Raw genomic sequence first — 14455 nt, 5'->3', positions numbered from 1 at the left:
TTTCTAGGTTACTGTTCTCAAGTGTACTTTATTCATTGGAAAAGCTTGTCTCTTCATGAGCAGAGTTTGTGGCTTATCTCTCCTCTCTTTATAAGTTGGCTTTGCAGTTCAAAGAAAGAGGGGAAAGAGCGGAGCTACTGACCCCAGATCCTGTAGCAGATTCTGGGAGCAGGAGATAGAGTTGCCAGTCTGGCACAGCTAGGTAGCATGGAGATAGAGCCCTGGGTCTGGAGTCAGGAAGATCTGAGTTCAAATCAGCCTCAGATACTTATCTGTGTGACTGTGGTCAAGTCACTTAACCTCTGTTTGCCTCAATTTCCTCTTCTGTAAATGGGACTTAAAATAGCACCTACCTCCTAGGATGATTGTGAGGATCAACTGAGATAATAATGTAAAATGCTTAGCGCAGTGCCTGACACATAGTAAATACTATATGTGTTAGCTATTATTAGGTCGGTCCTCCACCTCAATGAAACATCCAGAACATTGCCCCCTTAACCGTGGTCACACACAGGTTCCCTGTTCATTATTTTTAAGTGAAGCCCACAGTTGGTGTTTGGTATTGCCAGTGAAGGTTTAAGAATAATGAGACCTCTTGCAAAAGAAAGTATGACGTACACAGAAATCGTACCAGGAACATTTATCCTAGGGAACACTTCCTTTGTTAATAAGCTGTTATAATTATAGATAAGATGGATTCAGCAATTTAATTGTAAAAATCCTTTTTCAAAGGCTTCAGATAGTTAATTCAGGCACCAAAACATTCTGCCAGTTTCTACAAAGAAAGACTTTTGGGTCCTTCTTGCCTGTTCCCCCTCTACCTTTACCACCTTTCCACTGAATATTTAACTAAATAAAAGTACGAACAACTCAGTCACAGAAGGGAGAGGATAAATGTCTTCCATAGTTTGTTCATACATTGAACGGCAATAAAGCTAGTGACCTGGAATTTTTTTTGTCTGAAGTCTAATCTATATTCAGAAATCTCAAAAATTCATTTTAATGGTTGAATTTCATATTTTTAGAGCTTGTTTTTTCACACTTAAGAAGTAATTCAGAATTGACTTCAACTTAGCAATTTAGAAACTACAGAGGACTATCACAGAGCTGGAAGGGACCTTGAGAGGTCATCTAAATCATCCTTATGCATTCATGCAAGACTGTATCCAAAGCTTCTCTGACATTTGGGTCTATCTCCTCTATTTAAATAACTCTAGGGAAAGATTCTACAGCCTCTTTTGATACCACTCTGTGTTTAACAGCTCTACTTAGAATGTTTGGCCTTCACCTATCTGCCATGTAATCCCATTTCTTTTTGTTTGGGACTCAGAATGGTTTTGTAGCCCCAGCCCTACCTGGCATATAGTAAGTGCTTAATAAATGCTTGTTGATTAACTGGCCTACTCTTCACCCTCTCCATGGGTAAGTTTTCTGTTCTTTCAGACATATGTGAATAACCTGTTGGAGAGGTAATGGGATGTACCAGATAGAGATCTGGCCTTGGAATCAGTAAGATCTTTGGGTCAAGTCTTGCCTGTGACATACACTAGCTGTGAGAGCCTGGGCAAGTTTATTTAAGCCCTAGAAAACTTACAGCTGGTTACAAGTTGCAGAACAACTTGCTGATCTGCATGCACTGAGAGAGTCCTCTGCACCAGTGCAACTTCTCAGGTCCAGACCAAAATGCAGCCTATTTGTTATCTTTATGTCACATGCATTTCAAACACCCCATTCCTCCAGGTTGAATCTTCATTGTGACAAAGAAAACCAATTAAACACAAAATAGATGGTTATTAATACTATTTTTCTCAATATTAATTCTATGGCTACTGCTAGACCTGGGTTCTAATATTGATGCAATGACCATGTCAGACAACACGTATGTCTTTTGTTCTACTATTCTCACCCCTCTGTGCTGCAGACAGGCTTATGTTTCATTATTGTTCTGAGATTTTCATTGGGGATTTTATTTTTAGTCGCTCAGAGTTCCATTTGTTTCATTCACATTGTCGCAGTTGTGTGTACTGTCCTAGGTTCTGCTGATTTCGTTTTGCATCAGTTGGTGCACATCCTCCTATGTTTCTCTGAATTTCTCCTGTTCAGGAATTAAATCATTATATGGAAAACATTGTAGGGACTACTTCTTGAGAGAAGTCTTTCCCTTTCTTCTTCTTCTTCCCCTTATTTTGTATCAGTATTTACTTATCTGTTCACATGTATCTCTTATGGCCTCTTTGAGGATAGGAACTGTTTTATAGCTATAGTCTTTATAGCTAAGGCTCTCTATCCAATACTGGATATGAAGCAAATACCAAAACGTCTCTGACATAGAATGTAGAGAATACACAGACTAGATTCTTGTGGCTTCTCCAGCCTAGGACAGCTACCTCATCTCAGGCCTCAACCACTTTATCAAGCAGCCTCCTTGTATGACAGCTGAATGAAAGAATTTGAGATCAGAGATAACTTACTGGTGTTCAGTTTGACAACTAGTAGCCAGGAGCCAGTAGTCCACACCTCAGAGGGATCAGTAAAAATAAAGTTATCCCTAGGGGCAGGAAAGAGTATAGATTGCCCCAATGATTATTCAGAACTGTGTGGATGGTTTCCTTAGCGTATGACCAGTTGTGTTGTGGTTAACCTAAGATGCAGGGGCATGTATTTGATAAAAGGACGCATCACTGAGTACTTGCTGTTATCCTTGTGAGCTGACGTTTATATAGCACTTTAAGGTTTGGTAACACGTAGCCTAAAACTGCCCTAACTGTCCTTCTAGGACTCCCTGCATTATCTCATTTGTCCCCAGCAACTCTGTCTGTGAGGTAGATATCACATGTTTTATTATCCTCCTTTTACAGATGAGGACAGTGAGTCTGGAAGAAAGTAAGTGCCTTGTTCATATTCAGAGCCTGTAAGTGACAGAGGCAAGATTAGAACCCAGGTCTAGCAGTCACCACAGAATTAATATTGAGAAAAAAATAATACTAATCACCATAAAACATTTGGTCAATGTCAGGGCATTGAACAAAGCAAATTAAGGCATACTCTGTAAAAATCCTTAATATAAAACTATTTTTCCTTGAAGTTTTTTGAGAACCCTTGTGCTGTGAGGTGGAAATAAGATGATTATTTAGTATATCAGTGGAGAGTCCCTGCTGCCTGTATATTTACCTTAACCACACTAAACCTCGTTCAGAAATCCTGATGATGATATGTAAGAGCTACCCATGAACTAAGGGATGAAACATTTAGCTTGTTAGTATTCTAAGCATCCTTCCCTTACTTGTAGAATGCAAACCTGAAGCAGTCATTAACATTTCATGGAAATCTAGAAAGCATTCCATTAAGACCAATGAAGAATTTTGACTTGAGGCTTATAATGAATAGCCCTAACAAAAGGAAATACCAAGCAGCTGTAACTTAAATATATAGTTTTGTTTTCCTTTTGAAATTGTCCCATACCTAACAGAATATATTTGGTTCTCAAAGGAGTGCTAATTAAGTGTTTGCGGTGGTGTAGTATGATTCTCCACATCTCTTTTTATCAATGAAAGCAAAATATATTGAACTATTTTTTCCTACTACATAATCTAGTAACATAACCTAGTATACAATTTTCACTCCCTGAAAGTTGAACATTCAGTCATTCATTCATTAAACACTTACTTAAAAACCTACTGTGTCCACCTAAAATACTGTACTAGGGTTAGGAGGAATATCACTAGTACTGCCACCACCACCGCCATCGCACTACCACTAATACTACTACTGGTAATGATGATGGGGATAGCTGACATTTATTTAATGGTTTGGAGTTCACATAGTCCTTTGCATACATTATCTCATTTGATCCTCGTAACTGTGCTGGGAGAGAGGAGTTATTATCATCCCATTTTACAGATGAGGAAACACTGTCTGAGTAAGTTAAGTGACTTGCCCAGGGTCACACAGGTATCTCTTAGGCAAATTATAGCTCAAGTCTATATTAGCTCCAAATCCAGCAATGTAACTATCATGTCACCTTCCTTCTTTAAAATTTACATGACAGGAACCCCAAGGATAATGAAACCTAGTACTTTGAAAAGTGCATTAAAACTTGCAGAACGCTGGAATTCAACAATCAATAAGAATTTAAATATATGCTATGTTCCTAAGTTCTGAGGATCCAAAGAAAAGCACCAATTCTTTGCCCTTAGGAAACTTACTTTCTAATGAGGAAGACAACTTATAAATAAATCGATAAATAGGAGAAACATCCAGAATAAGTGGAAGTTAACCTTAGAGGGGATAGTTGTAGTAACTGTGGGGACCAAGAAGAGGCTCCCAAAGAATATGGCAAAGAAGTAAAGTCTGAGGTGGAGTCCTTAAAGATTCTAAGAATCATTCAGTTCAGTAAGCATTTATTAATCACCTGATGTATCCAGGGCACTCCACTCATGCTGGTAATTCAAAGATAAAAATGAAAAATACAGTGAAGTACATTAGAAATTAGACAGCCTTTTTGAAGAGGAAATGTCCTTATCTATTATGTGGAAAGACTGGGGGAAGAGGGAGGGTTCTCTGTTTTTTCATGGAGGAGAAGGAGACACGGAGAAAAAGCAAGCTACTCTTTACGTAGCACTTTATTATCCCCTTTGGTTTGACCTACCGAACAACACTGTAACCTACGTGCTGCTATTATCTCTATTTTAGAAATGAGGAAACACTGAGGCTGAAAAAGTTAAGGTGACTTATTAGTGTTGGAGGAAGATTTCAAACTCAGGTGTTTCTGATTTCAAATCCAGCACTTTATCAACCTTGATACCTAGCTACCTCTGTGATGTAGAAAGAGGTTTGGTGTAGGCATTACATTGTTGATCATAATTACTGGGTGTATGTGTGCTTGGTGTGGGCAAGATGGGGAGAGGAGATGAGGGCAACAGCTCGGTCAGAAGCTGATTTTAGGGACTTGCATCATGTTATCCTCTCAAGCAGACATGTCACAAAGAAGAGGCAGTGGTCAAGACTTCATTTCCAGGGATTGGCTAGATTGCTTTATTTATTTACTCATTTGTTTATTTATTTGTTTATTTTTATTGTTCAGTTCCAAATTGTCTACCTCTCCCTCCTCTACCCTTTGAGAAAGCAAGAAATGTGATAGCCATTGTACATTTGAAATCATGCAAAACATTTCCATGTTAGAATGTTGCAAAGGAAGAAAAAAACAAAAATAATGAAAGTGAAAGAAAATATGCTTAAATCTTCACTCAGAGTTCTTAAGTTCTCTCTCCAGAGATGGGCAGCATTATTTCATCATGAGTCCTTTGGAATTATCGTGAATCAGAGTAGTTAAGTCATTAACAGTTGACTGTCACTACAATATTACTGTATGTAATGTTCTCCTGGTTCTACAACTAGATCACTTTAGAAGATAGTCTGGTTAACTTTGACTGAACACATTGGGGGCGCAGTGACAAACCAATCCGTACAACTCTAGAAGTGCCCAATGTGATGTTTTCCAATTGGTAGTATGACTTGGGGGCTTATATGTCCCCTTCAGGTGGTGATGTTACTCACATCAAGAGAGGAAAAGAATGGAGTTGCTGAACTCCAGTCCAAATGACTCTAGGGGGACAGTGTTCAAGTATACTGGATTTTAGGACAAGCTTAATTTCACTTATTCCATTTCTTTGTTCCCATGAGCCATCAAAATGTCCCAGAAATCCTAGTATTTCATCAGATGCTAAATGAATGTATCAAATCAATAAGGATTCAAATAAGAAATATACAGATAACATAAAATTGAAAATTCCAAAGGATAAATGGAAGCTCTTGAGCTTGAAGAATCTATCAGCCCTAGCAATCACATGTGAACATTTGTACTTGGATCAAAATTTAGAAGGGGCAGCTAGGTGGTGCAGTGCATAGAGTACCAGTGCAGGAGTCAGGAGGACCTGAGTTCAAATCGCACCTCAGACACTTGACACTCACTAGCTTTGTGACCTTGGACAAGTCACTTAGCCCCAATTGCCTCATCCTGGCTCATCTCCAGTCATCCTGATGAATGTCTGGTCACTGGATTCAGATGGCTCTGGAGGAGAAGTGAGGCTGGTGACCTGCACAGCCCTCCCTCACTCAAAACAAAGTCAAGTGCAAGTCATGCCATTACTTCTCTGATGGCATGGTCTTCTTCGGCAACAAAGGACAAACACACATATACACAGAAGGAACAGTTCTGAGTTTTTACTTGTCATATAAGAGAACGGTGGAAGAAATAATAAGTTCTGGGAGTTGAACCATATGCAGTAGGCAAAAATTAACTCTGTTCATTATCTGAATTACCTGAGCTTTTAGAAAGCAAATTTGATAACCTCAATAAATTTTCCTAAATTCAGATTTAAAAAGAAAAAAGCACTAAGTTGGATGACCTCTAAAAGACAGGAAATCTTGAAAGTGTGCTTTCCACTCTTGGTATGATGAGCTTTCTAATGAATTCCATAACCTTCTTAAATCATATCTTAATGGGAACTTGTTAGCCAAATGGGAATAAGGATAATGTGGCTACAGGTCTAATATTGTTAAATGGACTAAAAGATTTTTGTCAGAACATTAATAACCTGAATATAAAATGTATTTTTATATGCCAAATATAAAGAAAATATGCAAATTCAGCCTGTTTACTGCCAGGTATAAAAGTAGAGGTCATTTCTGCATATCTTATCACCCTGTCACCCTGTGGTTCTCTCTTCTTCCTTCCATCACTGAAGTTCTGTAAGTAGTCACATTCTTCTCCATTTATGTATTTATGTACTCTTGACTTTCTCTACTATGTCCTATAAGCATCTACCCTCAAAGCTTACATCACCATTGGATGTTACACATTGGGAATATCTTCTGCCTCTGATGGGCTGAATCTTCCCAGAACTTCCATTTTTAAGGAGGACACCCAGGTCAGCAGCCATGTCTTCATCCCTCCCCAGGAATCCCTCCTCAGACTCTTACCACCTTCTTCTCTTTCTTCCCACCCCCACTGGCCTCCTCCTCCTGCTCCTCACCTTTCTTTTACTTATTGTCTTCCCTGCCTCCCATTAGAATGTGAGCTCTCTGAAGTCAGGGACAGTCTTTCTGCTTATATTTGTATTGCCTACACTGAACTCCTACTTGGTCACTTAATAAGCCTTAATAAACGCTTGTTGATTGATCATTACCACCCTACGACTGAAACTACCATCTCCAAGTCAACAGTGACTTCTGATTTGACTTTGTTCAGTGATCTTTTCTCAGTTGTCATCCTGCTGGACTTTCCATATGACCAGACACCGGACCACTCCCCCTTCTGGATGCCCTTGCTCTGTCCTTTAGCTTCCGTGATGTTGGTTTCCTCCAATTCTCCTCCAACCAATCTGTCCAGTCCTTCTCCATCTCCTTCTCTTCTTTATATTCCTCCATCTACTTGATTGTCTCAAGGTTCTGTTCTTGGCAAGTCTTCTCTCTCGACACATTCTGCTATGAGGACCTTATATATTCCCAGGACTTTAATTAGCACCTCAAAACAGATGATTCCCAATCAAATAGATACATCCTAAACACCCCCCCCCCTCCATCTCTTCACTGAGTTCCTTCCTTTCTAGCTGCTTTAATGGGCATCTCCACTGAAATGGCCCTTTGCCACCTCAAACTCCACGTAACCTAAAACGGAGCTCATTAGATTAACACCATGATGGAAAAGAGAACACATCCACTTTTAGAAGCAACCAGAAATAGAGGGGGAAAAGTTGAATCATTTCTCTTTATTTAAAAGTAATCTTATTATATGACTTTCATTTTTATATTACCTGCATTTCCTAATGTCAATTCATAGGTATGCCCCAGAATGCAGAAGTCTGAGAATTAAGTTTAGATTTCAAGTTACTTTTGTTGTAATTCTGTTTGAATAGCACCTGGTACAGTACTATATGCAGTTAGGTACTTCTAAAAAGTCTTTTTGTGTGGTCATCTTTTAAGGGAACAAGGAATTGTATTTTCTGCCACATGGGTTTCTCTGATGATATATATGTATGTGTGTAATAGATGCACAATACTTATGTGTATATAATATACATATATGATGGTATTTCCCAGAGGAAGATGAAAGTTCAGGATAACTCTTATTTTCATCCATACTCTCCCTCTTTAAATTACTTTTTGTTATTTTCAAGTCAAGTAAACAAATATTTATTAAGCACCCTTTATGTGTCAGGCACTATGAGTGTTCAGGAAAGACTTTTAGGTTTTAGCTGAGAATTCAAGGAAGCCGAAATGAGAAGAGGGAGAATTTTGGGCATGTGAAAAAGTCAGTGAAAATGCCAAGATGGCAGATGTCTAGCCTAGGATTTTATGTTTGATCCTGGAAGTGATAGGGAACCACTCAAGTTTAATGGCATTATGGGAAGGAGGGGGTGGAATAATAAGGTCAGACCTTCATTTTAGGAAGACCACTTTGACAGTTTACTGGTTGATGGACTGGAATGAGTAGAGAGTTGAGACAAGGGAACTGACCAACAGGCTATTGTAGTGGTCTAGACATGAGGTGATGAGGGCTTACACCAGGACGATAGCAGTGTCATAGGAGAGATACTACAAAGGTAAAATTTGACAAGACTTGCCAATATATTGGAAATGGGGAATGAGAGTAAGGAGTTGAGGATGATACCTGGGACTTTTCTGTGAGCCTGAGGGACTGTAAGGATGGTGCTGCTCTCCACCATAACAGGAACATTTGGAACAAGGGAGGGCTTGAGGGAAAAGAGAATGAGATCCTGTTAGTGTGTTGGGTTTAAGACATTTAATTCAATATATCTAATAGACATTTGGAGATAAGAATCTAGAGGTTAGGGCTGGATAAGTACATGGTAATTGAAACCTGGGACCTAATGTGATCACCAAGCCATCTTTTGCTTTTGTATATCTACATATATCTATTTCTTTATTTCTCTCTCTCTCTCTTTCTCTCTCTCTCTCTCTCTCTCTCTCTCTCTCTCTCTCTCTCTCTCTCTCTCTCTCTCTCATTTCTCCTCAGTAGAATGAAAGGTCTATCAAGGCATAGACTTGAACTTTTGTCTGTGTCGCCAGCCCCTGGGAATATTGTAGGTGGTTAATAAATATTTGTTGCATTGAATTTATTCAAAAATACTATACACACAAAACATTTAAAGTTATGATTAATCAGTAAACATCTATTCAACACTGATTGCTTGCCGGGCACTGACTAAGGATACAAAAATGGCAAAAGATAGCCCCTGCCCTCAAGGAGCTCAGATTTAATGGGGGACAAAAACAAATATATTCAAAGCAAACTGCATATAGGATAAATTGGAAATAATTAACAGAGTAGAGGGATTGGAATTAAGAGGGGTTGGGAAAGATTTCTTGTAGAAGATGAGATTTTAGTTTAGTTTAAACTTAAAGGATGTTGGGGAGTTCAGTAAGTGGAGATGAACAGGGAGTTCATTCCAGGCATGGGAGACACCAGAGAGAATGCCCAAAACTGAGAGATGGAGTATCCTGTTCATAGAACAACATGGAGACCATTGTCACTAGATCAAAGAGTACACATTTGGGTGTAAAGTATAAGAAAACTGGAAAGGGACTAGGTTACAAAGAGTTTTGAATGCTAAACAGAGCATTTTGTGTTTGCTCTTGGAGACAGCAGGAAGCCATATTTCATAGGTGGAGGTAGAGGGGTTATATGATGGGATCATTGTGTTTTAGGAAAGTCACTTTAGTGGCTCAATGGAGAATGAATCTGAGTGGGGAGATACTTAAAGTAGGCAGACCCATCAGTAGGCTATTGGAAAAACCAAGATGTGAGCTGGTGAGGGCCTGCACTAGAGTGGGACAGTGTGAGAGGAGAGAAGGCAGCATACTTGACAACTTGCTTATGGGGTGGAGTGAGGGACAGTGATGAATCCAGGCCAACTCCTAGGATTATGAGTCTGAGGGACTGGGAGGATGGGTTTAGGGAGAAAGATAATGAGTTCTGTTTTAGACATAAAGAGTTTTAAATGTGTTGGACATAAAGTTTGAACTGTCTGAAAGACAGTAGGAGATTGGAGGTCAGCAGGGAGATGTAGAGCAGGAAAGGTAGATTTGAGAATCATCAGCATAATTAAATCCATGGAAGCTGATGAGATCACCAAGAGAAATAGTATAGAGGGAAAAGAGAAGAGTGTCCAGAACTGAAACCTGAGGGGTGCCTACAATTAGAAGACATGATCTGAAGGAGGACCTCTAGTAAACGAGGCAGAGGAGGAGCCGTTAGATGGGTAAGAGGAGAACCAGGAAAGAAGAGTGTCCCGGAAACCTAGAGAGAAAAAAATATCGAGGAGAGAGTGATTGACATGGTCAGATTTTTTTTAACAACTATTTAAATTTAAATAGCAGTTATAATTTTAAAACTCATTATGGTCATTGTTTTTGACCAGGTAATATGCCAACTGGAGTCTACCTTGCTTTATTCTCCATAAACCATGTCTTGGAAATTTTGGGTTCAGAAATTTGAAAAGATGTTATGAAGCAGATTGTGATATTTGAATGAGCAAAAATAATTTTCCTCAAATAATAATTCACTGGATGACATTGACATTATCTTGACATATCCAAAGTTCAAAACACTGAGCACTGCATTCAAATAATGCTTTTCCTGTGCTCCACAATACAGTCTATTCATTCTATAACAATTACTGATACTTTGTGAGATGAATAAAGTTCAAAATGCCCTAGAATATTAGAAATGGCACCTTAAAATGAGATGAAACTAAGTAAGAAAGAGTTCAAGAATTACCCACTTAAGGGACAATCCTCTCCCCAATCAATGGAGCAGTTCCTCAGCTCTAAAATGAGGAGGTGAATTCAGTTTCTAATGTTCCTTACAGTTGTACTAATCTGTGATATTCTGTATGGATGCAGAAGGACTGGCTAGGCAGGTGTATTTAGAAATCCACAGGAGGGTCCTTGACCACAAGCTTATTGAGTCATCAGCCTATAATGGTTGTTTTTTTTTTTTACGTCAGAATGATGCTGGAGTACATTAAAGGGCACATTTGAACAAAAGGGCCAGGAAATCATCTTGGATTTCATTTGCTCTTTCCTACTCTGATCAGCATGAGATTATTACATCCCATTTTATTTACCACACTCTTTTAAAGGACATGGAAATAACAGAGGGAAACAGAGTTGACTGGAGGGATGAGTAATTGTTTGAAGCTTAAGGAGTGACTAGATCACTGACTTTAAGTATGGAAGGGTTTTTTATAAAAAGGAATGCCGATCACTTCTCTTATTCTCTACAAAATGGAACCAGACAAAACTGCCACCCTAAAGTAAGACTCTTCAGGGCCAGGTAAGGAAAAACTCACCTGCCAGGATGATAAAACACTGGTGTGGACTACCAAGGGTGGTTATGGAATCTCTGGCCCTACTGATCTTTAACAGCAGATATATCTCTTGGATGGTTTAGATATTCATCTGTCAGAGATAAGGGGGCAGGACCCATTGATTTCCGTATAATTCTGAATTGACTGCATTTTCCCAAATACCAATAGTTTTAATAAAATTCTGTTTTAGTCAAGTTATACTAGATAGCTCATTTTAAAATGCCTTCTTTTGAACCATACTACATTAAATATGACCTCAGGGCCATTCAGTAGTTAAATATCATTTTGGCTATTTTTAAAATATACTCATTTGATTTCAAATGTCATTTCTGCATTATGAGGGAAATACCTCATTTTCTTTCTTCCCTTAAAGTTAAAATAATATTATAAAAACATAGATTGCACAAAGTAAATGTCAATTGATTGGGAAACGACAGAATAAATTGTGGTCCATTAATGTAATGGAATATAGTGGCACTGTAAGAAATGGTTTTGTGGAACTGGGATTTTTTCCCTCTTTTTCTTCAAATATTTATTACTAAGGAAGGGTCACTGAGTAATTTAGGAGGTGGGAGAGGGATATATTAAGAATTACAAAATCAAAGAATTTGAGATTTGGAAGAGATTTCAGCAGCTATCTAGCTGGGCAACCTTTAGTGGGCAAATAGGTGGAGATAGAGTGTTGGATTGGGAGTCAGAAAGACGTGAATTCAAATCCTGCCTCAGGCACTCACTAAACTGTGTGACACTGGGCAAGTCACTTCACCTCTCTCAGACTCAGTTTCCTCAACTGCAAAATGGGGATAATAGCACCTTCCTGTTGTGGGGATCAAATGAGATAATATATATTAAGTGTTTTGCAAACTGTAAAGTGTTATATAAATGGTAGCTACTATTATTTTTAGCTAACTAGCTATCCCAATCTATACATGCGAAGAATCCCTGCTATAGTCTACCAGACAAGTGGCCTCTCCACCTTGGCTTAAAGATTCACTGCCTCCTGAGGGAGCCTCATCTTTAGGACAACTGCAAGAGTTGCAACTTTTCCCCTGACATTGAGTTTAAATTTGCAACTGTAACCTCTTACTCCCGGTTCTGTCCTCTGAGGTCAAACAGAAGTCTGTTTGCCTTCCATGTGACAGTCCTTCACTGATACTAGAAGACAGCTGTGTCTCTCCAGAGTCTTCTCTGCTTCAGGTTGAATATCTGCAGATAAAATGAAGGTGATGTAAAAACAGAAGCTATCAATGAAAATAAGATTAAAAAGTAGCTTCCGCTAACAGCTAGCTCTTAACTGGGAATCGTGTCAGTATATCAGTGAACAAGTGAACCTAGATGACCCCTTTTATCCTCTTACTACCTTTGGTCTGGTTTGCTCACAGTTTCTCCCTCAAGTGCTCATTAAGAACAATAGGGACAAAAGGCAATGGTGGAGAAGGCTATACTGCCTTCCTGAAAGTCACTGTGATGATTATCCCTTTTTAGACTGACCATTATTTCCTGTTGTTTTCCTGATTCTGTGCCTTGGTTTGCTTTTGCTCGTCCTCTGCAGGTCAAAACTTGCTTCTTGCTGTGATGCCACGCACAACCTTGTCATTTCTCAAAATAACACTCCACTTGGGAGTAACATGACTTATGAAACAGAGAGGGCCAGCTTCCCTATTGAAAAGGGCATTTTTCGAATGCTGCCAGTGGTAAGTGAAGTCGGTTAGTGGGTTGTTTGGAACATAAGACAAAGATGAAATGTTTTAAAACATTAAGTCAGAGCTTAAACTAAATGAGTAATATTATATGAGTAATAGTATTGCCTGCTAGATTTAAGGTGGACCATTTTTTAAAGGCAGTTTTTAAGCTCTGTGGATATGTTAGAAACACTTTCATGTAGCTTAAGTAATTCTAAGTTTCCCCTATCCTCCAGTCTTACTACCTCATCACTCTTGAATAAGATGGGTCAGTTGGGACTTCCCTTGCAGCTCGCTGATCTTAGGGTCACTATCTTATGCTGTGAAAGTGGCCTTTTTAAATCTGAAATGAGTTTCTCCCTATTTCCTATGCTGGGAGCAAAATCACACCTTGCCCAGAGAACTGTGGATTTATATTCTTTGTCTTGGTTTTATTCTGGAAAGTGAGGATGGAAAACTTGCCAGCTCACAGTAGATTACCACCTTCTTAATACACTGCCCTTCCAGGTAATAGGTTGTAAGAAACTGTAAATTCAAGTTTAGATCCAAAGTTATTTTTTCAGTAGGGAGGAAGTTTGTCTTATATACACGAGTGCACATACAAGCAAGCAAGCGAGTAGCTAGAATGCTCTTGTGACTCTAGGCATTATTTTTGGCAAGCCAAGTTTGAGGTTACTATATGCCAGCCCAAGAAAGTTAGAGTCAATTTACTAACCTCAAAGCCACCTTGAGCCAAGTTCTAGTTTCCTCAGAACTTGCTGCTACTTAGAAAAAAAGGAGAACATTGCATACATCTAAACCAGAGATAACCCAAGATTAGGGAAAGGCTAGAGTGAATCCCAAACTGTACCAGATGACATGCTGGTAAATGTTGAGAAGACAGTGTCACAGGAGAAATGGGGCTTTGGAGGGGTTGCCTGTAACTGGTTCTATTTACTTCCTTCTTGGAGAGTTAGGACAAGATATTTCTTCTGTGAGATGGTCCTGAATTCAGAGCCACTTGAAACTGTGTCCCACTCAGTGCACAAATAAATAAAAGTATCCATTTTCAGATAGTGTTAATGGTTCATTAACGGAGGAACTGTAGTGTTTATTATTTCCAGAGGAAGATAGAGCACTCTAAGGAAACTGACCGATTGAAGAACTGTTGCTTTGCATGAGAATTGTTTTCTAAGTCTGGTAGGGCTCAGGCTGAGAGGAGGAGCAAGTCTGGGGTGAATTAATGGGGGAGCGAAGAAGGAATTAAAGAGAAAGTTGTTTGTATAAAACCAAAATTAGGCCTTGAAAAATTAATTTGAAATAGTTCAGCACATAGTTTTTTTATCCTTGAAAATTTTTATAAGAAGAATATTTATATATCTGATGGCATAATTGAGCCTA

General features: G+C 38.9%; 1 protein-coding gene across 2 annotated transcripts in view; it reads left to right on the top strand.

Moving 5' to 3' along the window:
* Positions 1-14455, top strand: part of ST8SIA6 (ST8 alpha-N-acetyl-neuraminide alpha-2,8-sialyltransferase 6) — a 116672-nt gene that overhangs the window by 78360 nt on the left and 23857 nt on the right. For both annotated transcript variants that reach the window (XM_072651632.1, XM_072651631.1), the window contains one exon: positions 12946-13087. In XM_072651632.1, coding sequence (XP_072507733.1) covers positions 12946-13087 — 142 coding nt within the window. The remainder of the gene's footprint in view (positions 1-12945; positions 13088-14455) is intronic.

The sequence above is a fragment of the Notamacropus eugenii genome, chromosome 3 (assembly GCF_028372415.1).
Source record: "Notamacropus eugenii isolate mMacEug1 chromosome 3, mMacEug1.pri_v2, whole genome shotgun sequence".
Taxonomy (NCBI): Eukaryota; Metazoa; Chordata; class Mammalia; order Diprotodontia; family Macropodidae; genus Notamacropus; species Notamacropus eugenii.
Note: the sequence above shows the minus strand (reverse complement) of the source record. Positions and strands in the feature narration are given on the sequence as shown.